Raw genomic sequence first — 20458 nt, forward strand, 5'->3', positions numbered from 1 at the left:
ATTTGTTTTGAAGAAAACTTTATAAAGTTTGAACATTTCTGAACATAAACATTTCCGGACATATACAATTCTTTATATGAAACAGTAAATATCTCTGGTGAACACTCTTAAAATTAATTCCAAAATAAACACTGAAACATTAGCCTGTTCACCTTTGTTTTTAAACAACCTTAACATCCGTCACTCGAGGCACTTTCTGAATGAAGAGGCTTTTTTTGTACGACATCAAAGCAAAAAAATAAAAAATAAAATGCTGAGACACGATAGTGCTCCACTGAGGCTGTAATTCACGCCCAAATGAATATGTTACGTCGTTTACAACGGACATGCTGGCAGTGTGAGGCAGATACACTCATGCAGGTTTTTAATAGAATTTTACACCGCATATTGCATCATAAAACTCAATCCTGCTGAATGTATGAACGGATCCCTAAAATGCTTGGTCATAAGGCAGCTCAAGTCCTGGTGTAGCTTAGAAGACACAAGCAACAGGAATACATTAGCGCACCGTGGGAATGACCTATGTAGAGTCTCTCCTAAAAAGAGCTTTACCTGCTGGAAAACACTGCAAAAAGTTCCTAGTCCCATCATTCCTGCAAACGCAGAGAACTGGCCCCAGTCATTTGATTGTACACCGAGTAAGAAAAAAAAAAAAAGCAATCCTCTTCGGTTTCTTTCATCACTTAAATCATCTGAGCCTGCTTTTAGTGGATTGTTTTAATTCAAAACAAAGTGGTATGTATGAACGCAGGCTGCACAATGGCGTTGAATGACTGAGGACTTTGGGGGGAAAAACAAGAAATGTGTTTATAGTTCTTGGTCAGAACAAGGCGAATGTGTGCACAAACTCAGCAGTAATGGAAGAGCTTGCTTGTCGAGTTGTCAGTTTGGCAACGAGCACGTTCAGACGAGAGTGGAAATGGTCGGGTTGTGGCTGCCTCTCCGGCCAATTAGAACACAGTGGTGGCCAAGTGGCTGGGAGTCGTGGGACGCTCCGCCTCCTCTTGAACATCATGTACAGCAGCGTCCTGCCCTGGAAGATTCAGGCCAAAGATATCAAAACCACAAGCTGAGGACCAAGCCCTGCCACGAATAGAAAAAAAAAATCCACATATTAGTGACACCCCCACTCACCGTGTTGGTCGTCTCCCTTTTCCTCACCGTGCCCCTCTTCTTCCTCGGGAAGTTGCACCCGACTCAAATCCTGCTCCTCTTCGGCGCCCGACTCCTGATGGAAACATTTTAATCTTACTTTTTTTAAACACCCGCGCGTGTTGACAACGGGAACGCGGCCTGGGCGCACCTGTGATTCAGAGACGCGGTCTTCGTCAGAATTCCGAAATCCTTCTGGAGCCTCCATGAGGAATTCCAGGCCGTCTCCCGTCTCTTCATCGCTGCTGACACAACTAAAAGAAAATGATGCCAACATTATTCTGTTAAGCTAACCAATTATTCACTGAATAACATATCTATGATTTGGCACCTTGCACATCATGGAAAACACTGACCTTGCTCCGGAGTTGCAGATTTCTTTGTTCTTCTCCTCCACCTCCTCCTCCACCTTCTTGTCCACCTCTTGCTCATCTATGTTGGCTTGTTCACTCTCGTTTTCATGCTGCTCCTCACCTTCTTGCTTTGCTCCTTTGTCTACCTCTTGAGGTTCTTCCTCCTCATCTTCCTCTTGATGCTCTTCTTGCGCAGGCTGCTCAGAGTCTTCCTGAAGCTCATCCATCTCTTGATGTACAACCTCTTCTTGATGCACAACCTCTTCTTGATGTACAACCTCTTCTTGATGCACAACCTCTTCTTGATGCACAACCTCTTCTTGATGCTCAGCCTCGTCCTCTTCCTCCTCCAGGTCAGAGCAGTTGAGGAAGTCAAAACTCTCAAGAGCAGTCTCTACTTCCTGAGTGAAACTAGAAGAAGTAGGAAAAGGGACCTGGGGAGAAATCCGATGCAGACACGTTAAAACTTTGACTACCCTATTTTGACTGAAAAGAAAAAACAACGGTCTGACGTGACAGTCAGCATGTGGACGAGAGCCTCGGGGCTGGCGTGGCGCTTTAGAGTGCCTCGTGGTGTGGGAACGCTCCGCAATAAACCACTAGGTGCTTCAAGCAAATATATACTTGTGGCTCTGACATGTACACATTTAGAGAAAATAGTTGGTACCACCAAAAACAATTATTTAACATATGGACAATACATTTGAACTGAACCATTATGTATTGTACAGTTTTAAAAAATATATATTTTCACACATTTAAGTGCAGTAGAGGTGTTTAAATTGGCATTATGTTACACTTCCTTAGAATAATATCAAATATACTTATTAGGAATAAAACTTGGTTTGTGATAAATAGTTGGTCCACCTGTATTTTTTTTTGTTGCTCATGATGATGGCATTACTTGGAAAGCCAATTGTTTTCCTAGGTGGGACTATAAATATGTTTTGTAAAAATATAATTCTGTATTGTAAAAGGGGTTACAGGCTGAAGTAGAGCGACATAGAAGAAACACAATCATCAACTTACAGTTGGAGCTAAATCAGAATGTTTTGAATCGTGAGCCGTCTGACTTGGTCCTTCAACCTCAGCAGTCACCGCTCCGCTCCGGACTATCGAGTCCTCAGCTGGATCTTTGGCCGGATATTGGTCCGTCTTCTCTAACGACTCTACAGCAGTGGAGGAGATGTCGGAGCTTGAGTGGCTCAGCTCCGTCGAGGTTTCCAGAACCTCAGCCGATTGGACGGACAGTCTGTCAGTCGTCACAGTACATTCCGGGCCGGTCTCGCCAACTCTGCTCTGAGAGGAGGACATCTGCAGGTGGCCGTTGTGCACCGAGTCTTTCGGGGAGAAAACCTCGCCCGCTTCACTCTCGTCCTCCTCCTGATTGGACGACAGCGACGGCGTCGAGGCGCTGGACTTGTGCGGTGCGGGGACGCTGGTGTGCGGAACGTTGGAGGCCGACAGCCTCTGAGCGTGGTGGGCCAAGGCCGGACTGGACGAGTCGTCGGAAGACTCGGAGGAGTTGGACCAGACGGTACCGTTATCCAGCTCTCCTTGTCGCTTCAGCAGAGACTGAAGGAAATAAAACAAGTGATGTGATTGCATCTGATTCAAGATTTGAATTCAATATGACACAAATATAACTCCAGTGCGCTAGTGAGCAATCTGCTTTACAAGAAGGTCAAACCACTTCAAAGTGGTTCTCACAGCTCCCGGCAGTCAGGTCTCAAGGCTGCACATGACGCTCATGACCGCAGCTAACAAATGTGGTGTGTAAATAACGTCCAATGGATGTGTAGCGTTCGGGATGTGGAATAAATGAGGGCTTTCAAACCCGCAAGGCCACTGCGATTCAGGTCAGGTCGGACCGATTTATTCAGCCAGCGTGCTTGAATCGAGAACAATGGGCGCATTTTAGGGCCAGTGCGGAAAAAGAAAACAGGTGGAAGACGACAAGGAATCATTCTGTTTTGCTCTGCCATTTGCTAATAAAGGATATTACATATTTGTCATATCTGGAGATTTGAGGAAAAACTCAAATAACTGCACATTACAACTTTGTGATGCGGTTATAAAAATTAAAGGTGCTACATAAACAAAGGCTTCGGTATTTTATTAAAATAATATATATATGTATACTTTTTTTAATCATATCTTCCGTTCCTACAGCGGAAGAAAGAAAAACATTAATTACAGCGAACGGCCACTTTATCATGTGCTGTTTCGATTAGAATGTCGATGGAACTTAGAAGCATTGAACTCACAAATTTGCACAATATCGAATTCAACTGGAAGTGTTTAAAGCAAGCGTGCTTAGCTTCTTATTTGGGGAACTGTATGAAGAGTGACTCTTTCCGTGTCATCAGTGATGTTATACGATGACCTCCCATTTCCTGAAAGTGAGCGAATAAAGAGCAAGTGCGAAGTAATACTTCCCAAAGTTAGTTTGAAGAACTTGGTTTGTTTAAAGTGTGTGGGAAGGGGTACAAACGTCTCGCCACATTGTTGATTTTTACGAGTGGCTCTGGAAACGGGGACTCACTGGACGGCTCAAACTGAACGTGCTTTCCTCTACCGTGTGACGAGGTTATCTTACACTTTTTAAAAACCTCAAAATGTCATTGTCACGTTTGGTGCTGTCGCAAACTGAGAACTCTTTCGGGATATTAGGGAATGATTCACATCAAACAGGTCACTTGCTAGCACGATGACTCGACTTAAATCCACTAATACTACAACTACATTGCACACACCAAGTGTAAACCTCTGGATGGGGCTCTTGCACGGCTCAATATGCACGGTAAGGAAGCCGTCCTGTCCGTCACGCCCTCATGGGCCGCCTCTGTCGGTCGTCGTGTCTGCGCGGTGCCCCCGGGAGGTGTGCTCTTCAGCGAGGTGAGGAAGAGGAGGAACATATTGGACGGCTACTCAACCACTATTAAACAGCTGCAGGGACCGCAGCTCCGCTCGTACACGCTTTCGCTGTCACGCCTCCCGCTAGCGCCATCAATGGGCGCGGGGCTACTCGCGTTAGGCACGCCACTTCCACAACCACATGACCTGACACACAGTCCTGTGCGATTATCCTCACACACATCAGTGCTACCGCTACACACAAAGCAGGTGGGGAGCAGCTGAAACAGAACAAGCCAGTGAAATGAAAGTAATAGCAAACCATACTTGATGCAAAGAGATCAATGGATTATGCTCGCTGGCCACTTTATTAGGTACACCTGGATGCATCCATTTTTTACTGTGTTGGCAGGATTTTCCTAAATGCACTGAGCCAGACCCACCCTCCCGCAAATCCTTGACGTAATGCAGTGTGTATTGCAATCATTTCTTGTACAGAAAATATTAAACTGGTCATATCTCTGATCTAAACTCTCTGATGTCTCTGGGAATTCCAAAAAGGGCCAAAAAGCGCATCAGCAACTGTGGCTCTCATTACAGGTTTCCACAAAATAGCAGGGAGGATCATGAGAGACAACTAAACGAGTTCCACCCCCAAAATAATAAAACAAACTGCGGTAAGTGAAGCACAATATAGTGGAGCAACACTGTTTTAGGCACTTCAGTGCTAATAGTAGTAGTAGTAGGCTCAACACTGCTTGCAGCTTCAACATTTATGAGAATAGTAGGTCAATTCGGAGCAGCACCAGAAGGTGCACCAGATGAAGTGGCCGGCGAGGAAACATCTTATATGGAGAACAATGTCGTGGGAGAGTTGATGTTGACTCACATAAAACACTTGTTCCCGCATGGAAGGTGTGTCTGGAGGGCTCTGATTGGACAACAGCCGTTTGGAAACAGTACTGCAAGACGATGTCTGGTCATCCTTGTCAAAAGGACTGGGGGAAAAAAATAATAAGACAAACTTCATATCCAGTTGTTTAGAGTTACTAAGAGCTATTTGCAGGGGGCATTACCTCCATGTGACTTCCAAGTTCAGCTTAACTGTTCCCAGGTCATTAATATCCACGGCAAGGGTCTGTGGGAGTGGGCAGAACAGGTCGAGCATTTCGCAGGACACACTACCCACCACCACGTGATTGGCCAGACTCTTCAGCTCAGTCACCTGAAAAAATAAAATAAAATGTCAGAACGTTACCGAGCGATCTAAAGAGAACGTGACATGACGGCAAAGCTCGTAAAACTGCAACGGCCAACGTAATTTTTTGGAGGAACCGGTTAAAAGCCTCTCAACATCTGACTGAAAGGTGATCATTTGGTGACCTTGCACCAAGGGAAACAGAAATTCACCGTCAGGGGTAAATACCTTAAATACACTTACCTTGATGGACAAAAGTTCAGTGACGAGAGGCAGGAAAATGTACTCTTCGCTGTCCCATATCTGCTTGCTGCTGACTTCCACTCGCCCTCGTAGCCTCCAGCGCTGACGCCCGTAGCGCATGAGCACCTGGCGAACGGGGGGAATCGTTTTAATTCAGAGCTCCTCTCTCATTCAATACAAAGACCTCAAACCACATGATAATTATTGCTGGGGAGATTTAGTCGAAATGGATCCACATGCTATGACAATGACAGTATCTGTCGAGTGGTGCTACAGAAAAAAGATGGATGGACAATAACTTTCTTCTTTTTAAATATAAAACTGAAATGTATTGTAAATGTACCCGAGTTGTTTTCTGGTCTTGAAATTAAGAATTTGAATTTTATATTCTATTATATATTTTATATATATATATTTCTATTATAAATATTTGAGAATACAGAGTATTTGCTAACCGCCAAATAAAGTAGAGGATGAAATTGAATTAGTAGTAGTAGTAGTAGTCATGGCAACTAAAACGTGCCTTTAGCATGCGACGTCCTTGGCCACAACAGGAATATACAACACTAAAAAGCCCAATAACTGTCCAGGATTTAAAACTTGGCCACAATGAAAGGTATGATTTTAAAAAAATGATAATAATTTACCTCATATTGGTCACCCGCACATAGCCGCGCAAAGCCGGCAAGGCCTGCAACATGAATGGAAAAAATATTGCGATGAGGAGAAGGAAGTGAAAGTGATGAGTTTACAAAGTGACTCACTCACCCTTCATCTTGACATGAAATTCTCCCATGTGGCTTTCCAGTTCGCTCTCGAGCGAGCACATGTGCTGCAAGAACACAAACATGGTTTAGAAAAAAGAAATCCTGTAGCCAATACAGTGACTTCAATTCAGCAACTCACCTCTGTACATTCCCTAAAGCCTCTGTTGGCCTCACTCAGGCTCTCCCTGGCCTCTCTGCTCCCAGTGGCAGAGTTAAAGGCCACCACCATTTTACTGGCACCATCTCGGAGCCGCCGCTGTATGCAGTAACCATCGTATAGCTCCTCCACCTGCGAGTCAACACATGGCCGTAGTTTCACACGCACTCAGATGGAAAAAAACAAATCCTGTATATCACAAAGTTAAGAATTGAATCTTTCAAAAACACCTTGCTGAGGTGGAATTCCAAACGACGCATGAATCTCTCTATGGCTTTCACTTGCTAAAAAAAAAGACACCAAGACACAGGTTAAGTGTGGTCAAGTAAAAAAGACAATGTATTGCATCCAGAATATCAAATATCAAAGACTGCACTACATAAAGATACTTTATTGCCATCTTGTGGCATCTATAGGCAATTGCAAACGTGTTTTGGTGAACCTGTCACGTTTTCAGACATTTTTGTCATTTGATTTCTCTGTTTGAGTGTATTAATCAACATGAGGGTTAATGTTGTGACCAGTGAGAGTAAACGACACAGGAATTGAACCGACCTTATCCTGTTCATACAAAGATCCCTGTGGAGGAAAAAAAAAGTTTAGCATCACAAAGGGTCTAATTAGCATTCCACATGGCACCACTTGATACCGGTGGGACTGGTTTGAATAGGCGGCCTCTCACCAGTCGACCGTTTCTCTTGTTTTCTCGGATCTGCTGGCCCAGGGTGTCGAGCTCAAGCTGGTGGACCTGCAAGTATGACCTAAGAACAACAAAGAATAAATGGTTTCAGACAGTGGCGTTCCACCGTTCCTACTTCTCATTTAAATATGTACTCACTGTAAGCCTCGGCGTAAGGCGGCGTACACCTCATCCAGTCGCTCGGGCTGGGGGGTTTTGGCGGGGGGCAGCTTGGTGGAGCCTGTGAACATCCTGCTTCCTTACAAGGCACGTTTCTCTTGGATCAAACAGGGCTGAGGCAGGGGAGCAGCCCAGAGACAATGTTCATTTCTGCTACGAGACTATCGGAAAGAAAGCACGGCAGAGGAAGAAGGAGGGTGGTACCTGGTGACCGAAGGGGTCCTATCACTACTGGGGCATGCTGGCGGGGCTGACTGTAGCACTGGGCCTTCAACAAACCAAAGGACATGTCCTGTAATAGTGCCAAAGGAGAACATTAAAAAAAAAAAAATAAGGATTGGCTTCTAAAAAGAAATGGAAATGTAGTTGGGATAATCCTGACTAAAGCAACGGAATTTCTAGTATTACCATATAAAGTGGGGAAGGGAGTGGAGAAAGAAAGAAACCTCTCACTTTCACTATGATTACATTTCTGTAAGTGTCACAGCATGCAGAACGAAACGCTTGCGGTGACCACAGTGGCCAGCCTGCTTGCTTCTAGTTGTCTTCCTTCCTTCCAAGCCCCCCTCCCACCTCTACCCTCTTCCCACCTCCACGTCCAGCACCCGAAAGCAGGAAGTCTCATAGCGGCCTCCATACAGGAAATTCTACACAGACGCTTGGCCCGAGAATATAAAAACTACTCCTGCAACGTGGGCGAGTGTGCTGAGAAAAAAAAAAAAAAAGAAGAATCCTTCAGGAATAATAGAAAAACATGCGGAGTAGCGTGATGATCAGTGCTAGTATTGTATTGGGGGGGGGTCGTGCCTGAGCTAAGTAGTCACAAAAGAGATTACGGTCTTAAAACAAATTCAAATCTGTCAAGCAAGAGCCAAACTGGATTGTGATTGAGAGAGGACTGACTGTGCAGAAAATAGCGGTTGCTCGACATTGTTTTATATTCCCCTCACAACCACAAATATTTTCAAACACATACAGAAAAGTAAAAAGATCTAGAAATATAAAAAATGTATATGGTTGAATTTAAAAATATATATGTTTAAATTGATATCTAATTTAATTTATACTTTTATTCAGTATTTTCTCATTTATTTTGCAAATGATTTTAATTTTTTTTCCACTTTGGACCTTCCCCTCGTTTGAATAATATTTATTTTGCGTTCTAGGACCAAAACTGCCAAAATAAAAAATAAATAAAAGTGAAAAATTAAACCATATAAAAAATCTGATTGAAAATTTAAATGTAAAACACCAAAAATACACAGTAAAAAGGCAAAATATATGTGGAAATAAACACGGAAATATATAATTAACTAACAATTTATATCCTTTTTTTTTTCCAATTATAATTTTAACTTTTGTTTTTATATAACACTTTGATTTACGTTTTATTTGGGCATTTTTGGTCTTCTGCAGTGATGATGCGGGCAAGGTGGTCCCTCACTGGCAAACGACTAATCGAGGTGACATACTGGGAGGATTAACAGGAGGTGGTCCGGGTTTGGGTTTAAAAATAAAAAGGGGGAAAAGGCACCATATGTTCACATTTGCCACATTTGAGACAAAAATAAACACAAGACTTTGATGCTCCAAGACAAATAACTGAATCTGAGAGTACATACCCCCACACACTAAAATACATAGGGTATCAAGGCTCACACATTACGAGTTTTAGTTTCAATTCAATGATCTTTTATCCCTTTCCCTACATTACAGATCATTAGCTGCATTAATCCTCTCCAAGCAAGGGGGCAAACAAAGAGGACACTGTTTGAAAGCACCTCACAAGACTGGAGTTTTCTCTCCCAAAAAAAGTCACACAACAACCGCACAATGCATTGGCTCGTTTGGACCTGCGTATTAATGGCAAACTTCTAAAATGTACTACCGGAAGTGTACTATATAGAGAAGTTTAAATGGCCACTCACCACCAAAACCTTGGCCGTGTTTGGACACATTCACCAGTTCTCTAATTCTAATCACCACATAGAGATTGTTGTACAGTGAACAATGTACATTGTTGGTTAAATGCAAAAGTGTTTTCCAACACTATGTCATGCATTTGTTATGATTCAGCAAAGAGGTCATCAACATTTTTTAAACTGAGAGCTACTTCTTGTTTTCTGATTCACATACTTCTGAAATAAAATTGCTCTAATTACCTCAATATAAATTACATTTATCAATGTGAAGACACTGGCAAACATATCCAAATAATCACTTTGGAAATCAAAATGGAAATACATTGTTTTATATTTCATAATTTTATAATACAAATACTGTACATTATATTACTGTATTTAATACAACTGAACTGTACTTGGGGGAGGGCGGGTATTCCTGTCCCACACTTGGTGAATCACTGATTTAAATAAAAAATGACAGATTTAGATTTTAAAAATAAAACACTTGAAGTACACACTTAATAAGGCTGTAGTGATTGAATATTTACTTCAGTGATGTAATGCGGTTGTTATGATTCACGGTTGAACAGGAATTCAAATAAAATGGCCTAAAACGGGAAACTACAAGCCCAATTTGAGACGCCAGCATCTTAAAATGGCAGTCAAACAATAACAATGACTTGTTTTCTTCCGCTGTTAGGCTTAGGCTAGCTTCATCGATGTAGTCCAGTCTGCTGAGTACGTCTGGGGGAGGAAGACGCGTTGACGACGAGTAGCGGTTATTATAATAAAAACACAACCTACTCTCTTCCAGATTAGCGGATTAGCTAACCCGGCGGCAGCGGGGCCATTTATCGGATAAACAGAGTCACATCACAGCCGGGGCCGCTTTACTTGGTTCTCCGCGGAAGATGGAGCGTAGATCCCGAGCAGCGAAAAACTTGGAAGCCAGATTTCCATTTCACTTAACGGAGCTGACAAACGGCCTTTGCGCCTAATTATTCTTTTGAATCTAAATAAACATAAACTCAGCTACAGCGGGAGAGCCTAAAAAGGAGAAAAGGGAAAAAACAAGATCGACTAGCTGGCGGGTGGGTATCAGTGGGACAACATCCCAGCAAGGCTTCTTGGCGTCGCCCATGGAGAGAAATCTCAAAACGGGCGTCTTGTTTTTTTGACCTTGATGATTAAAGCAAGCTTGCTCCTACCTCTCTTTGAAAGTCCGACGGGCCGGGAAGTTTGGCCACAATCCCATGTCCAACACGATGCTCCTCCGTACACTTCTCTAGAGTTATTCTGGGCGCTGTCCTTCTCCTCGATTTCGCAGTTTTTGTGTCCACAAAGTGGAGCACTCGCCATAAATCGACTTCCTGTGGCTTACTTTCAAAACAAAAGCTCACCATGATGATCACGATTTGAGGAAGCAAATATTTCCTCATATTATAATATGATATTATATACTAATATTCCCCCCCCCCCCCACACACACACACACCTTTCTGCTCGTAATTTTTTTTCGTTTATTTACCTTTATATGACAAAAAGGAATAACGGGGATATCCCAAAATATTCATCTAGAACCAGAGACCGAGTTCACTTCAAAGAATAAAGTCCAACTTTTTCAAATTCTACAAGTCATGAGGGAGATTTTTTTTTTAAACAATAGGACAATAGTTTTGATAATATGGTTGCAGAAATACAGTTATGATCTTTTTTTTCCCCGAATTTTAGGCGGAAAATGTGATTAAAAATATCTTAAAATATGAACTGCTCGTGTAAAGAACTTCAAATTTAAATACAGCTGAACTTTACCTGGGCTGTGATTCATTTGGATACCACTAATGGAATCTCACCTTTAGAATCCCTTTAATAGATGATACAAATGAATGGAAAATGCATGATTTGAGTGACACACCTATTATCATTGTTGATCATATCATATGATGATCATTGTATCACTGAACGTGTAAAATAATTTCCCATTTTCATTTAATAACTATCATACTATTACATCAATAACTTCATATACATCATGTCTGTATAGCTTTATGTCTGTATTATACTGACCCCAAGTGGCCAAGACGCATACACCAGGACGTATCCATTGTATTACAACAAACATGTATTTAAAATATTTTTATTACGTTATTCACGTAGGTCATAACTGTATGTTTAATCTTAAGTACAATAAAACAGACTGCTATGTTTCTTAGTAAAAATCAAATGACCCAAATTCTGTGCAGTTCTTCCAACGGCAAATGAATACTGGCTGCCAGTATGTTAAACACTTGACAACCTTCACAAATGAATTTGATATTTTGAGCTGACATTTTAATAAGTGTATTTTGCTTTTATTGCCAAAGAAGGAAAACCAACATATTTCCCAAGGCAATTATAACAAAGTTAACCATTGTAAAAACAACTCTTTCTTAGTGTACAGTAGAAAGGGTATGCAAGGCATTTGTGAATAAAAAGTCAATAAAAGAAACTTTTATTTTGAAATACAGACCCTCCTCCCGGAAAATGAGTATCCGCTAGTTGCTGTGGCAACAAGGATGTGACTCTGTCACTGGGCTATGCTCCTTGTCATTTGAAGATTCCACGCGGAATCCAAACGGAAATAAAAAGCAGACGCAGGCTTTCCACGGGCAATGAAGAATCAAACGTGACTCACAACTGCGGCAGTTCGTTAAAGCGAGTAGGTTCTGTTCGGGCAACCTGCAGGTCCAGTCCAAGTTGTCCTAAATCAGGGGTTTTTGGAGGGACATGTGGCTGCTATCTTGCATACTTCCTGTTAAACAGAACGAACTCAAAGCACTAGGCGTGTTTATAACGTGGTTTTTTTTTGTTTTTTTTGTTTTTTGTATTTACACGTGTATGCAAAGCCTCCTTTCCTCCTAGTCCATTGTAAGCGTTCATCTACCAAAGTGCACTCAAACCTCACTTGTAAAAAAATAAAAATATGCGTTTGCATTCAGTGCACAAACTAAATGAGCCATGTAGAAAAAAAAAAAACACCGCAGAGTGGTAATCATCTCTTGACCTCATCTCACACAAGTATACATGTGACAAACACATGCTTGTTCTTGCATAGCATTTTTTTTCTTTCTCCCAATGAGATGAGCTCTGCATGGCTTTTAGATTTTACTTGTTTCAAAATATAAGATGTGTATGACATTTGAACTATTAAATGACTTTGCTCATGAAACTAAAAGCAGTATCAAAATGGTTGAAGATGAACAATTCATACAAAACTTATTTAACATGTTATACATGACAAAACTGCACTTGATTTCATGTGTAAAAGCTCCTTAACTTCCATTAGAAACATGAACACACTTATCTTGCCCCCCCTTCCTTCAGTGGTTGCTCAAAAAGTTAAATACTTGTGCTGGACAGATAAATGAAATGAGTTTTAGTATGAAGTCCTCCATTTAATAAAATATATATGCAAGCAACATACACAAGTGTTTGTTAGCGCCCAACCAATGCTGAAAATCAAAAGCATTGCCCTCTCCAATGTACCGAGCACGCGCAGAAGACTTTTCTGAGATACAACTGCACAAACCTAAAACATGAGTCCATGTCTACTTTTTATTGGTTGTACCATCATACATCTGTTCTCAACTGCCAGCCACTTGAAACACCACACTGCCCAGAAGGTATTGCAATTGGTACAAAAAAAAGGAAATTATGAACCCAAAGTGGAATGGCTACACAAAAAGGAGCAAAACAACCCAAACATTTTCTTTGCACATAAATGTTTTTGTACATTATGCATCATCTAGGGATGTTACAGGAGCAAGAAGAGATATAAAGTAAGCAGTCTAGAAGCTTGGATAAACTAGAATAGGTGTTAAAATAGGGTTTTTACTAAACACAGCAAAGAAACAAAATAAAAATACAATAAAAAATATTCCAAATCAAATATTTTTTTTTCTGTAATTAACAATAACATTTTCTGGTCTGCGAAAAGCAATAAAAAAAAATAAAAAAAAATTATGTCCAGAGGCTAATGGCGACTTAAGAAGTGAAACTGAAAAGCCAATTGAAAAGATGGCTTTTGGGGCACCACTCATCCCAACTGAGAAACATTCTTCAGCAAGGAGATGAAACAAGAATTGAAAAAAGTGCAGAAACATCCACGGCCGGGGTGATTATGATTTTGACATGATGTGAATGACCCTTATCAACAACAGAGTATGTTACAAGTTTAAAAGAAAAAAAAAAAATAAAGAGGTAAAAATTGGGCTGGGGTGTGTCAAAAGATGACTCCGCATCTTGATACTTTGGATAATTACATGCACATCTGGATTCAGGGGGGACAAAAAAAGAGTAATCTTTTATAGTGTTGGCAGAGTAGATTGATTAAACTGTGATGAATCCATTTTCTACAAATGTTCTAAACACCAAGGACAACAATGAGTAGGCTAGAGATACTGTGACCAATTACAGCCTGCCCGGGACAGAAATTTCAAAAAGATTGGGTTTTTTTTTTTTTGGTAAATAATCTGTATTAAAAGTCTTTATCACTCATCCATGTCAATGCAAGATTTAAAAGCAAGCCTTAAATTCCAACAGCGATGTTTTGTCTATGTAGAATACGTTAAGTGTTTGGAACCCTAAATGCCAAGAATTAGATGTTGCTGTGTTTTACAGAATTGACCCTTGCGTCCATCACCGGTCCATCATGCTGAGGATCATCTCGGGGGTGAGGTCTCCGTTAGGCGGGGCTTCAGACAGCTGCATCTCCGGCTCCTCCTGGGACAGCTCCTCCAGCTGAATAGTGGAGTCACCTTCTCCGACTACCACTTCCTGTGTGGCCCCCTCCTCTTCAATCTCGTCTTGCTCGGCGCCCACCTCCTTTTTCACAATAATGTCATCCACCTCTCCAGTGGCCTCATCCTCAACACGGATGATGGCGGTCACTGTTGAGAGAGCCATCGATCGAATGAATCAATTAGACTTTTACTTGGTACTACATTTTGCTTGAATTGTGGTATCATTGGAGGTTTTGCCACCCGTAAGCACGTGATGTGGGAAGAAAGTCTATCAATTCGAGTGCATTGTGACACCCACCGTCGGGCTTATTCTTTGGGGGGCGTCCACGCTTCCTCTTGACTGGTGGCTCTTCAGGGGCTGCAACAGGAACCACTGGTGGAGCCTGTTCCAACTCCATCTCATCCAACAAATCATCATCATCATCTTCCAGCTCATCCAGATCAGGTTCTGCAGATGTGATGGGGGAAAAAAAAAAAAAAAATGACACTCTCACCCATGTGGTCATACGCACTTACTTCGAAAACAAGAAATGCCACGGTGCCGTACCGGTGTCCTCATCATCATCATCATTCCTGTCTTGCATCTTCCTCTTCCTGCCCCGGCGACTCTTTTTGGGTGGGGTTCCATTTTGGTCTCCAGCAACTTCCCCCATGCAGTTCTCACTGTGACGCAGCATGGTGTTCTGTGCAATAGCAGTAACGACACGAGTGACACATTGTACCGAGTGATGTAAAGCGCTCCCGGATCTGAATGCGATTTGGGCCTACCCTGCGAGTGAACGTCTTGCTACACTTGCTGCAGACGAAGGCGGTGGGCACAAAGTTGGGGTCATGGTAACGTTTGAAGTGCATGTCCAGAAGCTGCTTCTGTCTGAATGTTTTCTCACACTGACTACAGGCAAAAGGCTTCTCCCCAGTGTGTGTACGCTTGTGCATGATCATGTGCCGTTCCTATAGGGCGGGGAAGGGAGGGGAGGGGGGGTTAAGATGGATGTACTCCAAATTACAGTCAAATGTATAGCGTTTTTCCGAGAGCCTTGCCTGCTTGCAGCAATAGTCACACTGGTCGCACTTGAAACGTTTCTCATTCTTGTGAGTCTTCTGGTGCTGGATGAGAGCATAGCGCTCGTGGAAAACAGCATCACAATAACGACATTTCTTTCCCCTCTCGATAAATGAATGCTGCTTTCGCAAGTGAACGCCTGAGATAAAAAGCGAAACATTTTGATTAGTTTGAGAAACCACACGCAAACGCACGTCACCGCCGACTGAACGATCTACCGAGGTCACTCTTGCGTGCGATGACGGTGTCACAATGTGGACAGTGGAACTTTGCCACATTCTCGGTGTGTTTCTGCAGAATGTGCATCTTCATGGTGCCGCTCTGGGTGAAACGAGCATGGCAGATGTAGCACTCGTACGGCTTCTCGCCTGTGGCGGAAACGAAGAAAAAAGAGGCGTGTAAGTGGACGGACAGTCTTTGAAGTGGCGATTAACCAGAGTTTCAAATTGCTGGGAGTGTCCCACCTGAGTGTGTCCTCATGTGTCTTTTCAGCTTATATGTGTCCCTGCTAGCGTAGCTGCATAGACTGCACTGGAAGGGCCGCTCCCCGGTGTGAGAGCGGATGTGCCTCTTCAACTTGCTCACCTGGGAAGGGAGCAACATTAAGTCAGGAGTTCATGCACAACACAGCTTTGATCGAGAAAGTGCTTTTATGTCAGCACCATCAAAGGGAACAAACACCAAGTGAGATGACATCATGGCTTATCTGATGCGCTTGCTCACCTCAACACTGCAGTAATCACACATGGAGCACTTGAAGGGTTTCTCGTGTGTGTGCTTGTAGCGACGATGACGCACCAACTCGCCACTGGTCACAAATGCCATATCACAGTCGGTGCATTTGTGTGGTCGGGTGCCTAAAATGTTGGGAGGAAAAATAAAATGAGGACCACTTTTCCAGCTCAACCTACTTGCCGCAAAATAAGATCAAATCAGAGAGACGCCACGTGCAACAACTCATTCAATGACTGTCGTATTCTCTCCACCTGTGTGAGTGTTGAGGTGGTTTCTCAGCAGTGTGACTGTCCTGAAGGCCCTTCCGCACAAGTGACATTTGTGCGGCCTTTCATCTGTGTGGCTCTTCATATGTCGGTCCAGGTTGGAGCGTCGTGGACAAGTGTAGCTACACAGCTCACACTGGAAAGTCTTCTTTACACCTGGTCAGGAAAGCACGAGTGTTAAGTGTGTGCCTATTTCCCCTGCAAACATAAAAGTCGCACGGTGTACCTTTCTTCTTGATCTTAGTGGGCTTAGGGGGCTTCATGTTTCCCACAACCTTCTCTGCATTGACCTCTGACAGCAGCCCCTCTTGTTGCTCTTCCTCAAAGTCATACACGGACACATCCATGTCTCTGTCGCCCTCCGCGTAGCGCAGGCGGCTTTTTTTCCCCTTCTTCATTTTGCGGACAGTTGTGATAGGCTGGTAGTCGGGGTCCTTCTGCCATGCTGGTTGAGACTCAAGAGGTTCCTGATCAGCTACGTCAGCGTCCTCCTGTTCCTCGTCTGCCCTCGTCCCTTGAAGCTCATCGTGGACTGCCTGAAGCTCCTCTTGCTCGACAGTCTCCACTTCACCATTGGCCCCCACCTTGACCACCTGAATGAAGATCCATATTCATCTTTTGTGGTCAAGCACAGACTTTGAGGTGGGAAGTAGCTAAACGCAAACACATGACTTATTTTTCTCAATATTTTATATATGCTCGCAAATTAGACCAACTAATAAAAACTCACACAACTAGTATATGTTTTAATCCTCCACTTGCAGGCTCACTGTTTCATATGTGGTTAAAACTGTGCCAGCAACACTGCCTCTTTGTGGACAGCAGAGGGATGGCCTTTGGTCAGCATCAGCATGTTATACACAAACTTTTTGATACAATAAAATATTTTGCAAACATCAAATCTTGAGTTCATGTCAACGGAATATCTATTAGGACAACTACACTAACAAATGTGGTCATGAGGTACACCTCCCAAATCAAGTCCTGTGCTGCTGGTGGAAAAGTTAGTGTAAAGCCCTGGAATGCTTTATTAAAGATTCCACAATTTTTCAGGTTCTGTTTACCTGGAAGCCTTCAGGCAAGGGAAGGGTATGACAGATAACTGGCTCTGCATCCTTATTGGCTGATCCGTCAACATAGGTCGCCTGGAGGCCATCCACTGTTGTTGAAGTGACTGGTACCTGCACGAGTTGAAGTTGTCCAAGTCCTAAAGCAGCACCAGCCTGTTCCTCCATATTTACAACCTACAGACAGTATTCAGCAATTATAACCCAAGAGAAACAACGTTTATCAGAGAGGTTTCTTGTGACTCATCATTCAACCAACCTGAAGGGTGATAATCTGACCCTCATCTCCACCAGTTACAGTAACTGTGCCACCTCCCTCCAACACCTCTGTCTTCATTTGCAGCAGGGTGGGATCCAGGGCATCCATCACCATCATCTCCATGTTGCCAGGAACTTCCACTGCTTGTGGGGCTCCCGATGACCCTTGGATCACAGCATCACCTGCTTCTGGCAGGACCCCCTCTTCGGGAGCCAGGGCAGTTTCCATGGAAACGACATCGCCCTCCATGGTAACGGGCCAGTCAACACCCTGTTCGTGGTGGTCAACAGTACAATTGTTGTCAGTATGGTGAGACATTCTGTCTTAATATGTTCACTCACAAGAGGGAAAATATTCAAAGCAGGGTACACACAGTGGAGACTAATTTTAGTCTGATCACTTCCCTTTATAGGGTCCAATTACTCTATTTCAAAGATTATCCCAGGGTATGCATTAAGATGTATTTATTTTTTCCTGTTGTTGGAACAGCTCGAATCTGAACAACCAACCAAAACTGTTGGGCAGATATGCTGCTAACCACTCGCATAACGTGCTGTCTAAATGTTGCAATTTTTAAGTGTGTTGGAAGGGGAACTTATGTAATTCACTGAAAACTAGCTGGTGCGTTTTTCATTGACCACGTTAGACTTTTGAGCTATCGGGTTTTTCAGGTCCTCGTAACCGGAAACCAGAGAACAGAAGGTGAGGGGTGAAGATAACGTTTAAACGAGGTAAAGCACAACATAGTCCACGCTAACTTTTGAGAGTTTAGAAGAAGAAAAAAAACCTTCCTGGACACGCACCTGATGAGGCCATGAGTTACACGCATCTACAACTTAGTTGGGTGACATATGGGACCCGTTGGAAGCGAGTCAGCCAAACGTGCACAATAAACTGAACGCAAAACGGCACCAAAGCGGCGAATTCAACCTTTGTACACCAAAAATAGTGACACTTAGCATCCTCGTGATTTTGATGATAGCGTGCTGCGATTTTGACAAGTCGATCAATTCCAAAGTGCCTCTTTGAATTTTAAAGATAAATGATCGAAAATAAAATCGACCATTTCGTTGTATGCGCGACCGATTTCTCAGTAAACGGCCATGCGGCACAAACTAAAACGAGAACTTATATTTGTTTGTTGGCTGGGAGGCGCGAGGACGATTGAAAACAGGAAACAAAGGGCACGATAAGATGGACGTCAGGCCTAAAGTAAGTTTAAAGAGAAGCACACATTCAGACGACCATCGCTTAGTGATTACCACGAAATAGTACGGAAAAAGCACGAAAACAGTCGCCCAACACGGGGAGTTGGAGTTTAGAGACAGATTTTGTGAATATTGGATAACGATAGAGGGAGACAAACACCCCCCGCCAGTCGGTAACGTTAAGCCCCACCGTGACACCTAGAGGCCGACGCCAGCTCCTACAAAAACGTTTCCGTGTTTTCGGGCAAAGGATAGCTTTGACTTACCGCAGAGTGCTTCTTTTGTGGTTATATTAAGTTCAGTGCCTGTAGAGTGCGGCAGATTGCTTCAATCCTCCGTGGACGTGCGAAAAAGCTGTGCACAGGCCTGATAATTTTCTCCCGCTTTAGAATAGAGGGCCTCACACAAAATGGCGGTCGCGGAGAGTGAAGGCGCATGCGCACACGTAAGACCCGGCGGTAAAGGGGCGTGGCCTAAATGGGACCAAGGCGCCAGATTTGAATTCAAGCGTGGGCGTGGCGACAGATACCAGTTGCTCAACATGACGACAGCCCGTCATTATTTGGAACGCTTCAGGCGAAATGTATACAATATTTTCACGGAACTGTGCTATCTATCTACGCTATCGGATAAAGTTATGCTTAAAAAAAACAAGCATTTGATGAATTAGGAAGTTCATAGAATCAACCACTAGGGGGCGACTAGTCTGCTCACTAAATACTAGTGCAATCGTGAAATCGGGTAGACCCCCTTTTCGCTCTTGTGTCTGCATACAGGTTGGCTGGGGGGTTACTGCGAATGCTTGACCTCCTGAGGATCAAGATAGAACACGAGTTTAATCATAACTTTGGAATTGTTAATACCTATTCCTGCTAATGAGAGACCAGACTGGTTGCCAGACAATCGCAGGGCACATATTGTATAAAACATTCACGCCTAAGATTTTTTAACAAGCTGGTATGTTTATGTTGGCAGCTTAGTCTATTTGCGTGCAGCATTATAGTTAAATGCTATTTCACCATGTTTGAGTGAACTCTGGACTACACTAATTGACCCAAGCCTGCAGATCAAAGTTTATATTCCATCAACATTTCTTTGACGTATTCAGTAGTCAAACTATTCAGTGGCTTATAGACAACTAGCAGAAAATGTAAATCTATTCTACAGCTGATTGGGAGTCAGCATAAAGCCTTTTAGGATTGGACTAATATGTTCTGATCTTTTCATCTGTTCTCATCACGTCTGTGTGTTTAAAAGCAGACTGAAACTTGGTGTTTAAATTGTTGACTGATCCAAAATCCACTGGGAGGAAACCCTGCAGAAGATGCCTGGAAATCCCCATGGAAGATCTGGGCGAAATGACTGCGGAGAGGTGAGTCTGTGCGTCCTTATTTAAGATGATGCAACAAAACGGATGTTGATTTTAAATCAGATGTACAGCATTTCAGAGCATTCCCTGCATATCGAACCATCTATTTTCCACACTGCTTATTCTCACTTCCTCACATACTGTGGATTTTGTGGTGAGCATTTTCCCTCATGAGCTACTCACTTAACATAACAAAAAGTGCGTGCCAGGAGGAAAAATTG

The 20458-nt window shown here is 42.9% G+C and overlaps 2 protein-coding genes across 3 annotated transcripts; both read right to left on the bottom strand.

Moving 5' to 3' along the window:
- Positions 1-10: 10 nt before the first annotated feature.
- ripor1 (RHO family interacting cell polarization regulator 1) lies at positions 11-10871 on the bottom strand. Of its 2 annotated transcripts, none has more exons than XM_085906720.1 (17): positions 10698-10871; positions 7790-7877; positions 7565-7698; positions 7409-7487; positions 7282-7305; positions 6957-7010; positions 6709-6858; positions 6571-6634; positions 6450-6493; positions 5803-5928; positions 5438-5586; positions 5251-5359; positions 2535-3080; positions 1509-1939; positions 1304-1406; positions 1162-1228; positions 11-1083 (listed from the first exon to the last, which is right to left on the bottom strand). In XM_085906720.1, exons 3-17 carry the CDS (start codon positions 7654-7656, stop codon positions 1043-1045), a joined length of 2079 nt encoding a protein of 692 aa, XP_085762846.1. In that variant the 5' UTR covers positions 7657-7698; positions 7790-7877; positions 10698-10871; the 3' UTR covers positions 11-1042. The 2 variants fall into 2 exon arrangements, with proteins under 2 accessions (XP_085762846.1, XP_085762845.1); XM_085906719.1 differs by having other exon boundaries at positions 11-1033; positions 1135-1228; positions 10698-10870.
- A 2651-nt stretch (positions 10872-13522) lies between these two features.
- ctcf (CCCTC-binding factor (zinc finger protein)) lies at positions 13523-19284 on the bottom strand. Its single transcript, XM_085907342.1, has 13 exons — positions 19135-19284; positions 17661-17930; positions 17399-17578; positions 16561-16927; positions 16320-16490; positions 16057-16190; positions 15798-15918; positions 15552-15701; positions 15312-15472; positions 15039-15221; positions 14818-14953; positions 14569-14718; positions 13523-14417 (listed from the first exon to the last, which is right to left on the bottom strand). Exons 2-13 carry the CDS (start codon positions 17907-17909, stop codon positions 14167-14169), a joined length of 2253 nt encoding a protein of 750 aa, XP_085763468.1. The 5' UTR covers positions 17910-17930; positions 19135-19284; the 3' UTR covers positions 13523-14166.
- Positions 19285-20458: the final 1174 nt, after the last annotated feature.

The sequence above is a fragment of the Syngnathus leptorhynchus genome, chromosome 3 (genome assembly GCF_054491065.1).
Source record: "Syngnathus leptorhynchus isolate UIUO chromosome 3, UIUO_Slep, whole genome shotgun sequence".
NCBI lineage: Eukaryota > Metazoa > Chordata > Actinopteri > Syngnathiformes > Syngnathidae > Syngnathus > Syngnathus leptorhynchus.

What these genes read in the sequence shown, in the direction of transcription:
- ripor1 (XM_085906719.1), bottom strand. Translation starts at nt 7,656, where the DNA reads ATGTTCACAGGCTCCACCAAGCTGCCCCCCGCCAAAACCCCCCAGCCC. An exon ending in CTGAACTTTTGTCCATCAAG is followed by an intron (nt 5,587 to 5,802) that starts GTAAGTGTATTT and finishes TTATTTTTTCAG; the next exon opens with GTGACTGAGCTGAAGAGTCT. An exon ending in TGCGGGAACAAGTGTTTTAT is followed by an intron (nt 3,081 to 5,250) that starts GTGAGTCAACAT and finishes TATTTCCTTCAG; the next exon opens with TCTCTGCTGAAGCGACAAGG.
- ctcf (XM_085907342.1), bottom strand. Translation starts at nt 17,909, where the DNA reads ATGGAGGGCGATGTCGTTTCCATGGAAACTGCCCTGGCTCCCGAAGAG. An exon ending in GTCAGATTATCACCCTTCAG is followed by an intron (nt 17,579 to 17,660) that starts GTTGGTTGAATG and finishes TACTGTCTGTAG; the next exon opens with GTTGTAAATATGGAGGAACA. An exon ending in CCTTGCCTGAAGGCTTCCAG is followed by an intron (nt 16,928 to 17,398) that starts GTAAACAGAACC and finishes ATCTTCATTCAG; the next exon opens with GTGGTCAAGGTGGGGGCCAA.